The sequence below is a fragment of the Hevea brasiliensis genome, chromosome 5, assembly GCF_030052815.1.
Source record: "Hevea brasiliensis isolate MT/VB/25A 57/8 chromosome 5, ASM3005281v1, whole genome shotgun sequence".
NCBI classification, from domain to species: domain Eukaryota; kingdom Viridiplantae; phylum Streptophyta; class Magnoliopsida; order Malpighiales; family Euphorbiaceae; genus Hevea; species Hevea brasiliensis.
The window spans coordinates 102,820,704-102,842,582 of record NC_079497.1 but is presented as its reverse complement, the minus strand read 5'-3'; the positions used below and the strand labels follow the sequence as shown (position 1 = coordinate 102,842,582).

The 21,879-nt window shown below is 30.6% G+C and overlaps 1 protein-coding gene across 1 annotated transcript; it reads left to right on the top strand.

Annotated features, from left to right (window-relative positions):
* The first annotated feature begins 12,044 nt into the window (after positions 1-12,044).
* LOC110653482 (uncharacterized) lies at positions 12,045-18,380 on the top strand. Its single transcript, XM_021809134.2, has 4 exons — positions 12,045-12,311; positions 13,174-13,268; positions 15,849-16,120; positions 17,207-18,380. The coding sequence occupies exons 1-4, from the start codon at positions 12,282-12,284 to the stop codon at positions 18,013-18,015; spliced, it is 1,206 nt and encodes a 401-aa protein (XP_021664826.2). The 5' UTR covers positions 12,045-12,281; the 3' UTR covers positions 18,016-18,380.
* The last annotated feature ends 3,499 nt before the right edge of the window (positions 18,381-21,879 follow it).

Below are 21,879 nucleotides of genomic sequence, written 5' to 3'. Positions count from 1 at the left end.
GGCTTATTAAGCCAAAATTGTCTGTACCGATCGAAAAAAATTTTTAAACCTTTTCTTAGCATTCTAATGCCATAGAAACCTCAATGAGTTTTCTCTAGAGTCCCAAAAATTATTTCACGAATTTTCTCCTGGGTTTAAGGCTTCTAGTTGCAAAGACCACAACTTTCCACTGGGTTACCCATCGCTAGGGCACTGGCTCATTTAACTTGGTTGTATTTTATTTCAAAAATTTTTCCTAAATTTTTCTTATTATTACTTGAGTTATTTATGACTCCTCACTCTAGTCTAAATATTTTTTCAGAAGTTCTAGCTATCCGGACCGACACCGGTTATCGGAACAGTAGAATGTATGGAATTGTTACAGTGAGGGTGTTACACTCATGGCTGTCGAAAATTTGTGGGTGCCCTATCATGCACTTTTTGGTTCAATTTCAACAATTTCTAACTTAGCTTAAGTCCCTAACAATAAATAAAGAAAGAGAGAGGTAAGATTGGTCACTAACCTTGAAGTGAAGTAAATCCAAACTTGTTAAATCTCTTTTTTTTCTACTTCTTTTTGCTGCCTAGTGCTTGCTCAAGGTGTAAGGTCAATTTTTTGTAAAGGAATCAAGAGGTTTTATGGTGAAATTGGGTAGGAATTGAAGCTTTGTTTAGTAACAATGGTGGAAGCCCTCTAGATGAATTTCGGCCAAGCAAGAAAGAGGAAGAAGATGGCTGATTTTTCTTTTAAATTTTGACTTCTTTTTATCTCTTTTATATGTAGTTGTCTTAGGTTAATTGGTGGAAATTTATAATGACATCATTATTGCATAATGCTTATATGTCATAATTACCTTTTTAATTTCATTTTATTTTCTTTTCTTCTTTTTTTCTCATTTTTAATTAAATTTTTAGCAATATTTATTCATATTTTAGGACATAAACTTCATTTACTTAAATGGACAAGTTGGCCAAAAATCATCTCCGAAGGTGAAATGACCAAAATGCCCTTCGTTTTGTTTAATGAGCTAAAATTGTCTGTACCGATTTACATAATTTTCCTTGTATTTTCTTAGCAATCTATTGTTATCTAAACCACAATAATCCTTCACTTGAGTCCCAAAAATTATTTCACAGGGTTCTCCACGGGTTTAGGGTCGCTAATTGTCTTCACGGCCACTTCCTGTTAGGGTTACCCATCGCCGTAGCTTCGGCTCATTTAACCTTGTTGCATTTCTTTTCTTAAATTTTTCTTTAATTTTTATTATCATTATTTGGCTTATTTATGACTCCTCACTCTAGTTTATATATAATTTAGACATTCTGGCTATCCGGATAGACATTTTTCACCGGAACAGTAGAATGTACGGACTACCTAAAGTGAGGGCATTACAGCTCTTCCCCTCTAACAAAAATTTTAGCCTCGAAATTTACCTGATGCAAAGCTACAAGGCCCTAAAGTAGTGCCCTAGTGATTTCGTTGGACACGGCGAAAAGCTCCCTGAAAGATAGGAAACACGTCCCACATTGGAATGGGAGTGGAAAGTAATGATATATAAAATGAAAGAACTAATCACTAGAGGTGCCTTTTGGTGGAATGGCCTGGAGAGTTGGAAGAACTCCAGGGTTAAGCGTGCTCGCTTGATAGAAATCCTAGGATGGGTGACCTCCTGGGAAGTTCTTCATTCCACCTATGGGACAAAACCGTGAGGTTTACGGCCAAAGCGGACAATTCCTCTAGTGGTTGAAGCCTGACCGTTACAATTGGTATCAGAGCTGAAAGCTCCCTCATTAAGATGCGACAAGTGAGGACACTTGTGGCGGAAGCTGGTGGGCCACAAGGCCCTAGGGCAGTGCCCCAGTGATTCCGTTGGATGAGGCAAAAAGCTCCCTGAAAGATGGAAAACACGTCCCACATCGGAATTGGAGTGAAAAGTAATGATATATAAAATGGGGGAATCACTAGAGGCGTCTTTTGGTGGAATGGCCTGGAGAGTTAGAAGAACTCCAAGGTTAAGCGTGCTCGCTTGAGAGAAATCCTAGGATGGGTGACCTCCTGGGAAGTTCTCTATTCCACCTATGGGACAAAACCGTGAGGCTTACGGCCAAAGCGGATAATTCCTCTAGTAATTGGAGCCTGACCATTACAGCTTTAGTCCTTAACTTTCATCTATGACAAATTAAGAAATTTTGCCCAATCATTAATAGTGTTAATCCGTTAGAAGACCCCAGACTCTAAATTGCTTTGTGATGTATATTTCCTCACTTTCTCTTTAAACTTTCTTGAGAAAATCCTCCTCCATAATTTTTTAAAAAACTAAGAGAGTATTTGATTTGGCTACTTACTTTTAGTTTTTGAATTAAAATATATATTTTTAGCTCATGAGTCAAACTAAAAATAAGTAATATTGTTTGGCAAAATTACTTAAAAATAACTTTTAAATACTTTAAGTGTTTGGTTAAAATGTGCTTAAAAAAATAATTTAATTTATTGAAATTAGCAAAAAGTATATGTAATTAGGTGTTGTGATTGTTAAAATGAAGATAATGTTAATATTTTTAAAAATTATTAGGATAATATAATCTTTTACTTGCTCAAATAATAGTTTTAAAATAAGTAAATAAGTCATAAGTAATATGTGACTTATTTTAAGTAGTTTTTTTAACTTATAATGCAAACCAAACACTAATCTACTTACGACTTTCTACTTATAAGTAAATTTAACTAACTTACAAGTCAAATCAAATACCTTCTAAATCATGCAGAGAATAAAAATCATTAATCTAAGAGATTATGATTTAGCCATGAATTCTTTGGACGAAATTGAAAAACCTCATATCTATTTTAAGGAAATCAAATGATTATGATAAGAATTGAATTCATAAATAAAGATTGTGAGGCGATCTATACTACTTATATTAAGTGGGATTAGACCAGAAAGTGCAATCAAGAGGAAAACCAGAGTTTGCAACTGCGTATGGTTGCCAAAGGAAAAAAGAAGCTACCTAGATAAGCCTATAATATATCATTGTAACTAAATAATAACCCATGAGCAAAGGACTATTGAAATGATTCTAGAGGAGCAATCAAAACACTGACTACCTTTCACAGAGCATTGAGGGAAACCCTATTTGATGTTAGATCTAAGTCCATGATGGGAAGGATTGCTTGCAAAATCCCAAGGCAATGATGAGAAGTCTGTTTTATTCTACATCAGTGGGACATCGAAAATATTATGGGCCTATATACAACTAGGCCTAACTATTATAATAACTTCGGTTAATAATTTTGAGTTAAGTAATGTAACACCCCTCACCCAACTACAGTGTAGTCGAGCAAGACATATCACACTTGGTGCCAGAGCACCCTAACTTATCTTACTTTATTTCTTTAATAATTTTGATTTCTTTTAATTTAATATCAATTATTTTTCAACGGAGAAACTAACGGAGTTTCCCCTATTTTACTTAATATTGACGTGATTCGCTATTCACCTGCTTCAAATTTTCAATAATATTTTACAATAAAAATCTCATCAATAATTCTCATAATCATCTCATCATTTCATGCATCATATATATATTTCAATTCTGTCTTCAAACCCATGCAATCTCAATGATGCTCAAATTACATAATTTATAAAATAATTATATAATTTCGTAATTTACATAATATATAAATTAATTACATATGAAAAAGCTAATTTATTAGTTTACATCACATTCCTATTAATTGCCTTTTCATAATCTACATTACAATACAATAACTTAACATTTTATACAAAATACAAAAGATGATCCATATGGGCCCTATCTACATGCATTGCTGAGGAGGTGATAACTTTATACACTTCTGACACTTCTGCAGATCTGGACTCCAAAATCCCAGTCTGTGGTCTACTGGGTTCTCTGGCCAAATCTTCAGTACCTACGCGTTGCAAACAGTGACGCGCTAAGCAAAAAGTTTAGTGGTGCCAATAATACAAGAAAATATAATATACAAATAAAAATAATAATTTCTTAGTTATTGTGCTTATAAGAATAATAAATAATTTCTAAGTTTTTGTTTTGTTTAAGGCTAATTAAATCTTATGATATTAACTCTTCCTAGCATGTTATTAATCGATCTCATAATGATTTTAAACCTCATATATTTATTTATCTTCATTTTCTGACCCTTAAGAACACTTATTTTTATTGGAATCATTCTTGTTTCTTAACTTAATATTTCATCAATTTGTTGCCTTTAAACTTAATTTAATTTCATTAATACTTTTCCATGCCCAAGTAACTTATACAAATTGACCGGACTGAATAAACGGGTAAACTAGCACTGGGTACCAGGTACCTCGGGCCATCACACCATCGGTCACAATGTGTCTCTCAGTGTGCAAACAGAATGGCTAATAAGCCATAAAAGCAATAAGGCATAAAGCCAAGTATAACATCACCATCAGTATAGTCATAGGCTATCATATCACAGAATGGCATGAAGCTATATGCAGTACTGCTATCAGAACCCTATTGGCATGCCAACCTATCCAAACCAATCACACTAGGCCTACTAGGGCATTTAACACTTTTAATTTATGTAATTCTTTGAAATTGAAATTTTATGGCTACTATTCATTTCATTAATTAATTAAAATATTGAATTTTTCATAGACAATAGGTATATTGGTTCTAATATCACCAACATACCACATTTTGCATTCTAAAGTTGTTGGCATTGGTTGCCAATTCCATTTCAAAGCTTAGGGTTGGTTATTTAAAATTTTCAGATTTTAAGTACTTAGTTTACTGTTCCATTAGTCAACTTTTCGGTAAGAATTTGGCAATATTGTCATCATGAAAGTTGTTCCTTTATGTGTCTTCTTTAATTCCCTTTTTGAATTACTCCATTTGGAGTTTTCTAGCTCAAGATATGCCACTTTGAGCAAGGCTGGCAGGATTGGTATCTACCCAGAAATTCTGGTATTCTGCTAGATTTGATAGTTCAACTTTGGCCAATAATTTCATTTGGTTAAGTCTAGAATTAGAGTTTATGTTAAACATAAAAGTTGTTCTAAATTGCCTCAACTTTCCATTGATATAAATTTCAAGTCAATTGAACCTTCCTACACTGAGTTATGACCAAATGAATAAACACTGTTCATTTGGTCATTTTGCCCAGGCAGATTGTAAGTTACCCGGATTTGGTTAATTTTTAGGGCATCCTAAGTTTGTTTTTTGGACTGGGTTCCTTCATCAACGTTGTGCCATTATGTGTCTAATTTCATGTCCAATTGGCTTTGCACCAATTGAACCTACACAACTCAAGTTATAGATGCCCAAACATGCTAGACTCACATCCAGACCTGCGGCACATTGGACAGCATGCCTAACCTCCATTCCCTTGGCACTATTCACTCAATTTCCTACTCAAACATGACCAAATGGTCACTAATCGACCATTACAACTTCTTTTCATCAATACATAAACAAAATCTCAAATTTGTGCTCAAACCCTAACTCTACCATTTCAATTCTCCATATACAAGCAATCAATGAATCAAAGCATCTAATTTATGTTCAATGGCAGTCATGTACAACTATAACTCAATCTAATCAATGAAACCCTAATGTATCCTAAGGTTGCCGAAATTGGTGGAATTTATTCATGCAAAACTTGTTTCAATTCTCTTAATTTCACCCTCATTTTATACTCTACATGATATATATACAAAGTTTTAAGGATGATCATAATCAATTATAACTTCACTTTCCCAAATTAAATATCCAATAAAAATTCAACAACATTTTCCCTTAAATTGGACTAAACTCTTATCATAAATCTTAAATCCACAAACCATTAATACCCAAATCTGGTAGCTTGTGCATTCAAATTTATATATAATGATCTAACCGCCAGATAAATCCCAAATTTTAACCATATATTCAAGACATCCCTATACAATATCAGTAAAAATTTTAGCATCAAATCATCTCTATATCATGAGATATCAAAATATTCATTCAACCCTTCAAAATCTGAATTTTTGCAGAAATCAATCTTACTCAGACAGCTCATGCAAAACAATTTATATCTCATAAACCACAAGTCTAAAATTCACCAAATTTTAACACAACAGCCTCAACATCGCAAATATCATTTTTACCAAATTTCATAATTTTATAAGCATCCTTACTATTTATTTTTCTCAAATTTCAGTAGCCAAAATTCAGAATTCAACTTGTAGACAGCCTGTGTTCAACAATATATCTCTCCAAATCCAACCGTTGAACAACCACCAAATTTTAAACATAACTTTTTCACATACATACATCAAACATATCCAAAAATCAACGGTATAAGTTGAGCAAAACTCACCTGGAAGGAAAAGAAACATGCTGCCCCTGCTGAACCCCTATTTCTGCTACTGTTCATCTCCTTCTCCTTCTTCCTTTCTTTCTTTCTTTTCCTTTCTTTTTCCTTCTCTCCTCTTTCCTGATTCTACTGTCCTCTTCTTCTCTTTTATAAGTTTATTTGTTTCTTATCCCTTAGTAATTATTTGTTAACATTTAATTGGTTTCCCATTTTTATGATGTCATCCTTGTGTAATAATTAACTTAAATTTCATTTTTGTTTTTACTTTCTTGTTTTTCTTTCTTTTATCATTTTTAATTTAAGTTTCCTCTCTATTAATTCATATTTTAAGCCATATAATTTATTTACTTAAATGGACAAGTTGGTCAAAAATCGTCTCTGAAGGCGAAATGACTAAAATGCCCTCCGTTTGGCTTATTGAGCCAAAATCATCTGTACCAATCTAAAAATTTTCTTAAGTATTTTCTTGGCATTCTAATGCCATCGAAACCTCAATGACTCTTCTCTGGAGTTCCAAAAATTATTTTATGAATTTTCTCCCGGGTTTAGGGCTCCTAACTGCGAAGATTACAACTTCCCGCTGGGTTACCCATCGCTAGGACACCGGCTCATTTAACTTGGTTGTATTTTATTTCTAAAATTTTACCTAAATTTTTCTTATTATTATTTGAGTTATTTAAGACTCCTCACTCTAGTCTAAATATTTTTCTAGATATTCTAGCTGTCCGGACCGACACCGGTCACCGAAACAGTAGAATGTACGGAATTGCTATAGTGAGGGTGTTACAACTCTTCCCCTCTAACAAAAATTTCGTCCTCGAAATTTACCCGGTGTAAATAGTCGAGGAGTTGCTACTTCCTTATTTCTTCACCTTACCAGAGAAAACAGATCTGCATTAGTGTCACATCGACTTATATGAATGCAATGCATATTATGCACACTATCCCTTTCTATCTATTTATGCCTAGGAATGCCTAAACCGTGCTCTGATACCAATAAATGTAACACCTCTCACCCGACTATAGTGTAGCCGAGCAAGGCATGTCACACTCGGTGCTGGAGCACCCTAACTTATCTTACTTTATTTCTTTAATAATTTTGATTTCGTTTAATTTAATATCAATTATTTTTCGACGGAGAAACTAACAGAGTTTTTCCTATTTTATTTAATATTAACGTGATTCACTATTCACCTACTTCAAATTTTCAATAATATTTTACAATAAAAATCTCATCAATAATTCTCATAATCATCTCATCATTTCATGTATCATCTATATATTTCAATTCTGTCTTCAAACCCATGCAATCTCATTGATGCTCAAATTTCATAATTTATAAAATAATTACATAATTTCGTAATTTACATAATATATAAATTAATTACATATGAAAAAGCTAATTTATTAGTTTACATCACATTCCTATTAATTATCTTTTCATAATCTATATTACAATACAATAACTAAACATTTTATATAAAATACAAAAGATGATCTATATGGGCCCTATCTACATGCATTGCTGAGGAGGTGACAACCTTATATACTTTTGACACTTCTGCAGATCTGGACTCCAAAATCTCAGTCTGTGGTCTACTGGGTTCTCTAGCCAAATCTTCAGTACCTACACGTTGCAAACAGTGACACGCTAAGCATAAAGCTTAGTGGTGCCGATAATACAAGAAAATATAATATACAAATAAAAATAATAATTTCTTAGTTATTGTGCTTATAAGAATAATAAATAATTTCTAAATTTTTGTTTTGTTTAAGGCTAATTAAATCTTATGATATTAACTCTTCCTAGCATGTTATTAATCGATCTCATAATGATTTTAAACCTCATATATTTATTTATCTTCATTTTCTGATCCTTAAGAACATTTATTTTTATTGGAATCATTCTTGTTTCTTAACTTAATATTTCATCAATTTGTTGCCTTTAAACTTAATTTAATTTCATTAATACTTTTCCATGCCCAAGTAACCTATACAAATTGACCGGACTGGATAAACGGGTAAACTAGCACTGGGTACCAAGTACCTCGGGCCGTCACACCATCGGTCACAATGTGTCTCCCAGTGTGCAAACAGAATGTCTCATAAGCCATAAAAGCAATAAGGCATAAAGCCAAGTATAACATCACTATCAGTATAGCCATAGGCTATCACATCACAGAATGGCATAAAGCCATACACAGTACTGCTATTAGAACCCTATTGGCATGCCAACCTATCCAAACTAATCACACTAGGCCTACTAGGGCATTTAACACTTTTAATTTATGTAATTCTTTGAAATTGAAATTTTATGGCTACTATTCATTTCATTAGTCAACTAAAATGTAGACTTTTGCATAGACAATAGGTATATTGATTCTAATATCACCAACATACCACATTTTGCATTCTAAAGTTGTTGGCATTGGTTGCCAATTCCATTTCAAAGCTTAGGGTTGGTTATTTAAAATTTTCAGATTTCAAGTACTTGGTTTACTGTTCCATTGGTCAATTTTTCAGTAAGAATTTGGCAATATTGTCTTCATGAAAGTTGTTCCTTTATATGTCTTCTTTAATTTCCTTTTTGAATAACTCAATTTGGAGTTTTCTAGCTCAAGATATGCCACTTTGAGCAAGGCTGGCCGGATTGGTATCTACCCAGAAATTCTGGGCAGAATACCATTCTGCCAGATTTGGTAGTTCAACTTTGGCCAATAATTTCATTTGGTTATGTCTAGAATTAGAGTTTGTGTTAAACATAAAAGTTGTTCTAAATTGCCTCAGCTTTCCATTGATATAAATTTTAGGTCAATTGGACCTTCCTACACTGAGTTATGACTAAATGAATAAACACTGTTCATTTGGTCATTTTGCCCAGGCAGATTGTAAGTTACTCAGATTTGGTCAATTTTTAGGGCATCCTAAGTTTGTTTTCTGGATAGGGTTCCTTCATCAACATTATGCCATTATGTGTCTAATTTCATGTCCAATTGGCTTTGCACCAAACCTACACAACTCAAGTTATAGATGCCCAAACATGCTGGACTCACATCCAGACCTACAGGGCACATTGGACAGCATGCCTAACCTCCATTCCCTTGGCTCCATTCACTCAATTTCCTACTCAAACATGACCAAATGGTCACTAATCAACCATTACAACTTCTTTTCATCAATACATAAACAAAATCTCAAATTTGTGCCCAAACCCTAACTCTATTATTTCAATTCTCCATATACAAGCAATTAATGAATCAAAGCATCTAATCTATGTTCAATGGCAGTCATGTACAACTATAACTCAATCTAATCAATGAAACCCTAATGTATCCTAAGGCTGTCGAAATTGTTGGAATTTATTCATGCAAAACTTGTTTCAATTCTCTTAATTTCACCCTCATTTCATACTCCACATGATATATATACAAAGTTTTACGGATGAATTAGCACTAACTTTTTTGAACTAAACTTGAGCTTGTTATTCTTCAAGATTTCTCTTAGAATTATAATAATCATAATCAATTATAACTTCACTTTTCCAAATTAAATTCCAATAAAAATTCAACAGCATTTTCCCTTAAATTGGACTAAACTCCTATCATAAATCTCAAATCCACAAACCATTAATACCCAAATCTGACAGCTTGTGCATTCAAATTTATATATAATGATCTAACCGTCAGATAAATCCCAAATTTTAACTATATATTCAAGACATCCCTATACAATATCAGTAAAAATTTTAGCATCAAACAATCTCTATATCATGAGATATCAAAATATTCATTCAACCCTTCAAAATCTGAATTTTTGCAGAAATCAGTCTTACTCAGACAGCTCATGCAAAACAATTTATATCTCATAAACCACAAGTCTAAAATTCACCAAATTTTAACACAATAGCCTCAACATCGTAAATATCATTTGTACCAAATTTCATAATTTTATAAGTATCCTAACTATTTATTTTTCTCAAATTTTAGTAGCTAAAATTCAGAATTCAACTTGCAGACAGCCTGTGTTCAACAATATATCTCTCCAAATTCAACCGTTAAACAATTACCAAATTTTAACCATAACGTTTTCACATACATACCTCAAACATATCCAAAAATCAACGGTAGAAGTTGAGCCAAACTCACCTGGAAGGAAGAGAAACATGCTGTCCCTGCTGAACCCCTGTTTCTGCTACTGTTCATCTCCTTCTCCTTCTTCCTTTCTTTCTTTCTTCTCCTTTCTTTTTCCTCCTCTCCTCTTTCCCGATTCTGCTGTCCTCTTCTTCTCTTTTATATATTTATTTGTTTCTTATCCCTTAGTAATTATTTGTTAACATTTAGTTGATTACCCATTTTTATGATGTCATCCTTGTGTAATAATTAACTTAAATTTCATTTTTGTTTTTACTTTCTTGTTTTTCTTTCTTTTATCATTTTTAATTTAAGATTCCTCTCTGTTAATTCATATTTTAAGCCATATAATTTATTTACTTAAATGGACAAGTTGGTAAAAAATCATCTCTGAAGGCGAAATGATCAAAATGTCCTCCGTTTGGCGTATTGGGCTAAAATCGTCTGTATCGACCTAAAAATTTTCTTAAGCATTTTCTTGACATTCTAATGCTATTGAAACCTCAATGACTCTTCTCTGGAGTTCTAAAAATTATTTTATGAATTTTCTCCCTGGTTTAGGGCTCATAGCTGCGAAGACTGCAACTTTCCACTGGGTTATCCATCGTTAGGGCACCGGCTCATTTAACTTGATTGTATTTTATTTCTAAAATTTTTCTTATTATTATTTGAGTTATTTATGACTCTTCACTCTAGTCTAAATATTTTTCTAAACGTTCTAGCTGTCCGGACCGACACCGATCACCGAAACAATAGAACATAATAAAATTACTACAGTGAGATATTACAAATAATTTAGGTCTAAAAGTTATTTAGGCGATTTAGACTTGGCTATTACAATTGACAGTAGAACCATATTATGAATATGATACTAGAGGTTTGATCTTGGACTAGGACTGAGATTTGTTGTAACGAGCACGTCATGAATTTAAGGGAAAAGATTGTTATATCCCACATTAGTAGTATATGGAAAAGATTATGGGCTTCAATCTCAAAGCCCTATTAAAATAACTTGAATTAACCATTTTGAGGTAAGAGAGTGTTTCCCATGCCTTATGAATATTAAATTATAAATACTTTTAAATTTATAAATATTTAAAATTTTAAATGATTACATATTGAAATAAAATACTTATATAAGTAATTGATACTTGATAAAAATTATTTTATAAGTATATTTATTATTAAAATATCTAAAAAATATTAAATTCAAATAATAAATTATATCAACTCAATATTTTGTTATAATATTATCAAAATATATTTCAATCATATTATAATATAATATAATTTTAAATTAAATAAATAAATATTTTATATATAAATATTTATTAAAATTAATATAAATAATTTATTTAAATTATTATAAAAAATAAATTTTTTATGTAAATATGAGAATAAATACAATAAAATATATAATAAAATTATAAAATAAAATAAAAATAATATAATAAAATATTTGATAAAATTAACTCATAAACAAAAAAAGAAAAAATCCTTTACCCAACTTATTATTTTAACTTATACTCCAAAAAAAATTCAATGTAAATTTTCTCAAATATTTTGGTAAACCCTCCTCACCAGAGAAAAGAAAGGGGGAAAGATCCCTTTGCAGTTTTGTTCTCAACCCTTCAGCTACGCTCTCTCCTCGTCCAACTTCCACGCAGCCACCCCAACGCGGGCGACGAGCGATGCTTGAAGGACGCTATTCTTAAATTGGGGAAGTCCATTTCCTTTGGCAACTCAGTGCATTGAGCTGTTAGAGAACACGGAGAAGACGGTTTTCTCAGCTGCTGAATTTTGCAATGGCTTTTCTGTTTAACAAATTTCTAGAGGTATAAACAGAAAGCTCTCTCTTTTAGCATAATTTGTCTATATTGGTTAGTTTGATTCAATTTCATAGTAACTAAATGCATAAGAACATAACGATTGTTTTGGTTTATGTATTTTGGGCAAATGAGTAGATTTTGTTCAACTTAGGATCATATTGGAGAGAAGGAAAATTTTGTAATTGCACAAGCAAATCTTTATGGACGTAAGGGCTATTGAACTAATAAGATAGAAGGAATATGCGAGTGGAAGAAGCAGAAGATAGATTCTAATGCTATGTTTGCTAGGATGTAATTTAATTGCATTACAGTCTACCAAACAGAGCCTAAGTTCAGTGAGTGATTAATTGGCTTGTTAAGCTTCAAGAGAAATAAGCTGTTGGATATTTCTTGTGGTGTTGGTCTAGCATATTCACTTTGAATTGTCTGAAAAGGGATTTGGGATTGGATTACATTTATACCTTTAAAGGGTGGAAAGGTTACTGTCGATTGTGTAACCTTGCCAATAGACCCTGAGAAAGGAAAACAAAACATGGAGGCAGTATACTAAAAGGATTTCATCTTTTCTTTTGTGAAGGAGTTATATGATGCCATGTGTTTACAATAAAAAAACATGTTTATTCATGTGTTATTCTTTAGAGCTGGGCTAGCTGGCTAGGAAAGGCGAAGGCTCGATCTTGTATGAACTCTAGTTCTCAACCATTAAATTCTAAAAAAATTTTAAATTATTGGTGAATCACTTGTCTAAGGATTCCTCAAATTATTTAATCCAATAGCTAAAAGGTTGGTGAGCTAATTTGAGCTCGAGCCTTTTTTAGCACTTTCCTCTTCTTGATGACTATTTGTGGTTTCTCCTTTGTAATTCCAGGCTGTGAAAGTTCTTGCAAAAAGTCCTACATTTGCCAGAGATCCAAGGCAACTACAATTTGAAGCAGACATAAATCGCCTTTTCCTATATACCAGGTAAGTGTCTATTTGTTGTTTAAATAATCGCTGGTTATAATTTGCCACAATGAATGTAAACTCTGTGTTGGCAATGGAAACTTCATTCATATTATCCTTTACTATTTGCCCTAGCTTGGCTTTGAGATTTATTTTAGAGACCTTTTAATTCATTGAGATTTCACATGTCATTTTTCCAACTATTGTTCATTATGTTATTTAGCTTTTTTATGCTTGCTTAAGTCTTGAGCTTGGTAATAACAAATAACCAACTCAACAGTTCAACTAGTCCTGGCACATTTAGGATGTGCTGCTTAATTGTTATTTTCCTGTTTCTCTTATTCTAAGGCCTCAATTCTTTTAGTATTGTAGTCATTTATCTTTGTTGTACAAATTTGATCAGACTCCCTACATCGCACATTTGATGTTGATGCTTCTCTTGACAATATTATCTCTTCTCCTACACTGATTTTACCACTTGCAACCAAATAAAGTACTAACCTTGAAACCTCTTCTTTTAGTTTCAGTTAATTTGTTCATGATTAAGTGAAAAAGTAGTTCCTAAATAAGTATCTAATGATGCCAAGTTTGAAATGTATTCATTAGTGATGAAAATGTAATTGTCGTTGGTTTGATATATCACAGTTTTATCGGAACACCATGTTATTTACTGTGTGAAGTATAGCAGTTTCTAAGTAAGTTAAAGAAGCTAATATAATATATCTTTACCCTAGGACCCACCATGTGTGTTTTTATAGTAAAAAAGATCATGTGATTGTGGGTTTTGGGCATTTTGGCTAGCTTAGTTGGTAAAGTCTGTTGGAACTTCTACTGAACACATGACACAAAATCTCACCCACACCAGGTTTTCGGGCAAGGTGGTTAAAACTGGGGAAGCCCAATGCTTTATCAATTTTAGCCAATTGTTTTAAGTTTATCACTTCTGTTTTCAATTAAAATATAAATTTTTTCCTTCGCATGTTAACAAAATACCCTGTTTCTCTGCATGCCTCCTCTCATTTTTGTCAAACAACTAAAATGGAAATCCGAACATGCTCTACACTTTTTGGATGCAATTAAAACAAAGTCAATAGCTCATGAATCAAATTGATTAAATTAAAAGAATTAAAAGAAGAAGAGAAGAAGAAGCTGCAGCTGCTGCATGCTTCTCAATCTCAAAGACGCTGCTGCATGCTTCTCAATCACGAAGATCTACTCTTTAGTTTTTTTTTTCTCTCTCTCCTCTTCTCAAAGATCTGCTCTCTAGGTTTTTTTTCCTTTTCTTTCTCTTCTCTTCCTTCACTCCTCATCTCTCTCCAACCCTGGTTCATGCTTTTTTTTTTCAGGGTCTTTAAACTTGTCAGTAGCTTGGTGCTGGATTTTTTTTTTTTTACAATCTTCTTGCTGCTCTCTCTCTCTAGCCATGGGTTTATTTTATTTATTTTATTTTTTTATTTTTTGCTCTGGATTTTTTTTTTCTCCAGGCCACTTTGACTGATTTCTGCTATTATGTTCCCCACTTTGAGCCTTATGGTTTTGCTTATTGAGCTAAATTCAATGGGCGGATGGTTCATGTTCGAGACTTTAAAGTGTTTGAACAATAAATTGGAAGAAAAATCAATAATTAATTATGTAAAATATTTATTAATTTTCTTGTGAGATGGTTTTCAATACAATTATGAAGCATTTCATTTTCATCAAATGATACAAGTAATGATTTCATAGACTTTTAATGTATTATAATGTGAATAAAAATAAGTTTAAGCAAATGTAATGATTTCATAAATCATAGTACGATTTCATATAACTTTCATGTAATGATTTTATGCAAGCGCAAGTATATTAATAACAGAGGCAAGTTTAAGTATTTATATTTAGTAAAATTGAATATTAATATCAATATGATATGGTTAATTCCATCCAAGGTCGTGAATTTTCATTTTTTTTATCACTTTAATGCTTATTAGTTATTATTATGTTTAATTTTATGTTAATTGAAGTGTGATGGAGTATTTCACTTATTAATTTTTAATTTTTTTTTAATTTTTGTGCCTTACCTCGCTCGGGCGCACCTACACCTATGCTTCAGAACCCTTTGGTGCCTTGGTTTGCCTTGAGCCTTTAATAACTGTGGTTACACGATTAGTCCTACATAATTGGTATTCTTGAGGAAGGGAGGAAAATGATCAGCAATATGGGAACTAGAGCATTATCAAAAACCAGAGACATTATTTGAAGATTATGATGACCCCTAATAAATGTAAATGTTGTTTCCTTAAATTCTTTCAGTTTTTTCTCTCCTTTTTTCAATAAAGTAGTAATATCACATTGTACTTAAATTCATATTAACACCAAAGTCCAAAAATATTGAAAAGGCTGCTTTATCTTGTAATTTTTATATTACACTCAAATTTCATGTTAGTACAATTTTTTTTTCAACAAGATGAAATCAAAGATTTTATTATTCTATTACCATTTCTTTCTTTTATAATATTATCAGTTCCCTCCAAATGTCATGTGGTTTTGTGACAACTAGATGCCGACTTTGTCACCTAAATGTTTCCAAGTAACTCGTTTTTCTTGAAATTGTAAATTCTTTAGCTACAATCGTTTGGGGAGGAAAGTTGAAGAGGCAGATGCAGAAGAGATCATTGAAATGGCTAGTAAAGCTTCTGTTGCTGATCAGCAGAAGCTAGTCCAAGAAAACATCCATTCTCAAATTGAAAATTTCTGCACAGCTATGGATGAAATTTTTCTTCCTGATATGAATAAGAAAAATGAGCCAGGTGAAGCACTTGGACAGTCAGATACTGCTCGTAAAAGTGGCCTTAGTTGGGCGGTTGGAAAGAGTGGTCCGCCTACTGTTTCTCCAGGTGAATTTACATTCATAATCATATGTACAAGTTACTACTAGTTTTATTAGCTTTCAGGAAGCCTTTAACTGTTATTATTATTATTATTATTATTATTATTATTATTTTAAACTCTTTTCCCATGTTTGTTGATTAATAGAAAGTTGTATCTGTCACACTTTTGGATGAATATTTAACTATCTGACTTGTCCTGCTATTGTGTTTGACATACATGATTATTGACATTTTGATGGAATATGAATGGTCATTTTGATATCTAATAATATGCTCCCCCCTGCCTATCCCAACTTTCTTCTTCTACTTTTATTTTGTTATCTTGATTGTGTTCTCAGAAAATATTTTGGTGAATAAAATACTTTTTTTGTTCAATATGTATTATTGAATATTATAGTTTTTACTCCTGTATCTGATTAATATACTTTAAACACAGCATGGATTTGTTATTTTTATTTTCATTAGTTTAATTATTACAAGTGTGGATTTAATTTATTTAACATTTTTTGCTTCTTCTAATCCCTACACATGGATATAGTGTGTATTTTCTTGACAACTGAGTTAAAATAGATCTGCCTTCATCTCTAATTTCTTTAATTATACCAAACCTAGCCCTAATTCTAATCTATCAAGTTTTTCACTGTTGATCTATGTCAGTAGTGAACATAAAACAAAATAAAATGGCAAAGCAGATGTGCGTCACGTTCTATAAAGTACCTGATGCATTATAACTTAGATCGTTAGGATGATTGTGTATCACCCTACTCATATATTTGCTGCTTTCTAATGTTATTTCATTTTTGGATTCTGGAGTTACAACTCACAAACAACCACTTTCTATGTATTTATGTCTTTCTGGTTCTTATTTGCGTCTGATTCTGAGATGAGTCAGCTAGAGCCGAAAAATAATCCATAGTAAATTGTTCACCAAATAACTGGTAACTATGTGTTGCCTAATCTGTTGTGCAATTGTGAGGAATGCCATTGTGGCTATGAGTTTGTATCAAAATTTCTTATAGATATAAAACTCCAAGCCATTCATTATTTTGACTGAACTTCTATCCTTCTGATCACTGATGTTTTTCAGCACAGCTATACCTGAGACAAGGCCATTGAAGAGTGCTGAAGTTTCATGGAGGTTGAAAGATCTCATTGGCTACACACTTAGTCTAAAACCATCTCGGATACCCCACAAAGAAGCTGGACAAGGCTTATTTGTAGATGGTGAAGCTGATGTTGGCACTGTGATTGCCTTGTACCCTGGCGTAATATACACCCCAGCTTATTATCGCTATATCCCTGGATACCCAAGAGTTGATGCCCATAACACATACTTGACCGCAAGGTATGATGGTACTGTAATCAATGCCCGGCCCTGGGGTTCTGGAGGTGAAGCCCGTGAAGTGTGGAATGGATTACTTGTACCAGAAATCAGTCCTAATGTGCAAAGTCGAGAGAAAGGTTCGGATCGGTTCTGGAAAATGCTTAATAAGCCTTTAGAAGGGATACGAGTTGGTTGTACTAGTGAGGTCATAGAGCGGAGGAACCCATTAGCTTTGGCTCATTTTGCCAATCACCCAGCAAAAGGTATGGCTCCAAATGTTATGATATGCCCTTATGACTTCCCATTGACTGAGAAGGACATGAGAACCTATATACCAAATATACCATTTGGCAACTCAGAAGAAGTGAATATGAGAAGATTTGGCAGCTTTTGGTTTAGATCTAGGTCAAAAAAAAGTGGGGCCGATGTTCCTGTTCTGAAGACTCTTGTCTTGGTTGCTACTAGGACACTTTGTGAAGAAGAAGTACTGTTGAACTACAGGTTGAGCAACTCAAAGCGAAGGCCAGAGTGGTATATTCCAGTGGATGAAGAGGAAGAGCGAAGGAGATGGAGCTAAGTAACGAGTGAATGTTGACCTTCAAAAGTGTTGTTTATGCAGGGTTTAGGCCTCTCATGGAGCATGCTTATGTTGCACCAGGGATCTGGCTTGAAGTTTACCTCATTTTCTTTAATTTCAAGGAATTGAACTCACTTTTCAGCCTCTTAAAAGCTACAATGTCTAGGTTTGATAGGTTGTACTATCAATTAGAATAACAGGATTAGATTTAGCAAAAATTTTTAGGGGTTGATAATTTTGAATTACTTGGTTTTTAATCACTTGTTGATACTCAAGTGGTTTAACTAAATTAAAAACGTTGAATCTTTGATATGTTGGAATAGAAGCTTGCTACTGTAATTGCAGTGCAATTGATGTTGACGACATCTCAGCGTGTTTAAATTATTTTTTAATATTTTTTAATTAATATATTTAAAAAAATATTTTTCTTATTAATAACTTTAATAATATTGCCAAACAGATTTATAATAGTCCTATAATGCTTAGAAGAGTGAAGATCATTACTGGCATAGTATAACAAGAGTACATTGCCATTTTATGTTACGAATTGGCATAATTTCTTGTTTGTGAATGTATAAGACAATTTTTTTTTTCAGTTCATATCATGGTAAGCTGTTTTTTCTTTTCTGCATTATACTGAGTTCACAATAATGAAAGAAGGGTTAATACTATTGAGAAAAATGAAAAAAACTTGCTTAAATTTAATTTATTATGAATTAAAATATAACTATGTAGATTTTACTTATTTTATATGTAAATTTCATTATATATGTTGTCTTAGGCTTATATATATATATATAAAAGTTCAATTACATTCTTGGGAAAATTCAATTTAATCATTTTCAACTTTTTGTTCAAAAATTTCAATTTAAATTCAATTTAACTTAAAAATCAAGAGAATCAAGAAATTGAGAGTATATTCGATATCATTTAAGTTTTTTGTTTTTTATTTTTTAAAAACTGAAAACAATTTATAGTTTTTTATTTTTTGTTTTTCTAAAACTGTTTTTAAAGAATCTTGCAAGTCTTTTTGTCATTATAGAATAAATAAAAATACTCACTTATGTTTTATACATTTTAAAAAAATAAATTTTACAATTAAAAATTATATTAACGATAATAATATATCAATTTATTATATTTAAAAGTATTCTTAAAAATAAAGAATTGATAAAAAAAATTAATCAATGAACTATGTTGATGATCTTCATAAGAGTTAAATAGAAATCATTATTGAATTTGATGCATTCAAATAAACCTTATTATTGTAAGATATATATGTGTTTATAGAAATCTAATAAAAAAAAATATTTTAGAAAAAATAACTGCTTAAATACTAGAGTAGAAGGTTAGTGGGTAATGGACATGCCCTGCACTCGTGGACAAATCCAAAATATAAAAGAGTAATTATTAGATATATCAGGTATACATGAATCATCTTTTAAAATTATGTTGGACTCATTATTCATATTATAAAGAGGGCTTCCTTTTTATGAAAGAAGAAATTCTATTTTTTAGAGCTCTTGCTATATCTAACAATTAGCCAATAGAAAATTGCTTTGATATATATATATAAAGTTTGCAATTTAATTAAATATAATAAAGCTCATTCAAAGGCTTCATTGAGTTGGAAGAAGCAACCAGTTAATAAATAAAATTAAACATTAAATGTCAAGGTTCTTTTATATAAGATTAATTATTAATTTTACTTTAATAATATAATTTTTCATTTTAATGATAACAATTAAAATTTTTTAAATATTTTAAAATAATTAAAAATATTTTAAATATAAAACAGATTAAAGATTACCATTTAAAAAAATTAAAATTTTTATAAGTTTTTATTCAATAAAATTTTATTTTTAATGGTTAGTTTTAATTTGTTATTAATTTTTATTTTAATTCAAAGGGAAATAGAAGGAAAAGAGGGGAAAAAATAATCTTATTTTGGCAATTGAAATCTATTATAGAAGGTCATGATGATTTTTTTTTAAAAATATAAATTAAAATTAAGTGTTATTATTTAATAAATTAAAATTAAGTAAATGAAATGAAATAATTCCTCAAATTAAGAGATAATTGGCATAATTTATAAATCTTCTATGTCTACCTGGATTTGTCTAAAGTTCAAGAAGCGGCACCAGAAGACATTCTTGAATGGTTAGAACTCGAATTTAATTAATATTTATAATATTTAAATTCAACTTAAATTTAATTAAAATTTATATTAAATTATTAAAATTTATTTTAAATTTAATTATTATCACGAAAAAGTGTCGATGCTATTTAGATTTATATATTTTTATTAATAATTTATAAAATATTTAAATTTTATTTATTTAAAGTATATTACTAAAATTTTATAAATATTATTATAAAAATATATATATTTTATATTTAATTAATTATTTATATTAACATATTTAAATAATGTGTGCCGATGCAGAATATCTAAACCCAATATTGATATTATTCACTAAAGGCCTATTTTGTTTACACAGAAATTGAAATCAATACTAAAAACGAAATTGACCAGAATAAAAATAAAATGATAAATTTTCATTTAGTTTTAATTTATTACAGAATTAAAATCAAATTACTTTTTAAGTTGTTTGATTCACATATATAAATTAAAAATTAAAATCAAATTTATTTTGTACTTAATAAAAAAAATTAAAATTTATTTTTTTAATATTTTATATTTTTTATAATTTTAATTAATTATGTAAAAATATAAAAAATATTTTTTATATTAATTAATTATAAAGGTTCTATTTTATTTAATTATAAGAAAATATAAAAAGAATATCTTTGAATTTTTAATTTTAATAATTAAAATTAATAATAATAATAATAAAATTCTAATTTTAATTATTTATATGAAAATATAAAAATAATATTTTTTGTATTTTAATTATTATGTTTTTTATTTTGATTAATTATATGAAAATATAAAATATTATTTTAAAATTTTTTAATTAATAATAAGAAAATATAAAAATTGAAACATCAAATATGTACATGGGTGAAATTGAGCATTTAGCTTTCAATAATATAATAATTTTCATTTATTTATTTTGATTCCTTAAATTGGAAAGGGAAACGGTGATTCCATTTAATTGTAGAAATCAGATTTCTTATGAGAAAGTGAATAAAAAAAAAATAATAATAAATTTTCATATATTTATAAATAGAACCAATTTCATTCATTTTCATTTTTGGATAATTTTTGGTGAACTAAACATGGTAAAGATTTCAATACATTCTAAATCTAATTATATAATAAAATTTCATTGAATCAAGTACAAAGAAAAAATTAGGACTCGCTGCCATCCTTAATCTTGTTGGTATATATATATATATATATATATATATATATATATATATATATATATATATTTATCAAGAAGTGTAAAACTATTATTCATGATCAGCATAATTCAAATACATCCTATGCTTCAAAATAAGGTCAGCTAAAGGAGGAGGAGGAACAGATAACCACCCAGAATACAATGTCCCTAATCTCACTGATTTTGCTACCCAATCTACATAAGAATTGGCTAATCTATGAGCAAAATGAACAGTGAAAGAAGAATGAGACTTGGATATCATGAATAATAGCATCTAGTTCCCGAGGGATGGAGACTAGAGGGGATTGAACAAGCTTGATCAGCTGAAAATATTCAAATTCAAAAATAGTAGAAACAACACCATACTAAGAGCAAAGCACAAAGCTTCTTTAAGAGCTAGTCTTTTCGCAGCTGTAGACATCATATTTTGGTCTGGTAAATGAATTTTTTCTAATTTGCTTAATGAAAATAGCAATTAAAGTTTAATGCAATTTGTTTTTTTTTTTTTTTTTTT

What these genes read in the sequence shown, in the direction of transcription:
- LOC110653482 (XM_021809134.2), top strand. Translation starts at nt 12,282, where the DNA reads ATGGCTTTTCTGTTTAACAAATTTCTAGAG. An exon ending in TGTTTAACAAATTTCTAGAG is followed by an intron (nt 12,312 to 13,173) that starts GTATAAACAGAA and finishes TTGTAATTCCAG; the next exon opens with GCTGTGAAAGTTCTTGCAAA. An exon ending in CGCCTTTTCCTATATACCAG is followed by an intron (nt 13,269 to 15,848) that starts GTAAGTGTCTAT and finishes TAAATTCTTTAG; the next exon opens with CTACAATCGTTTGGGGAGGA.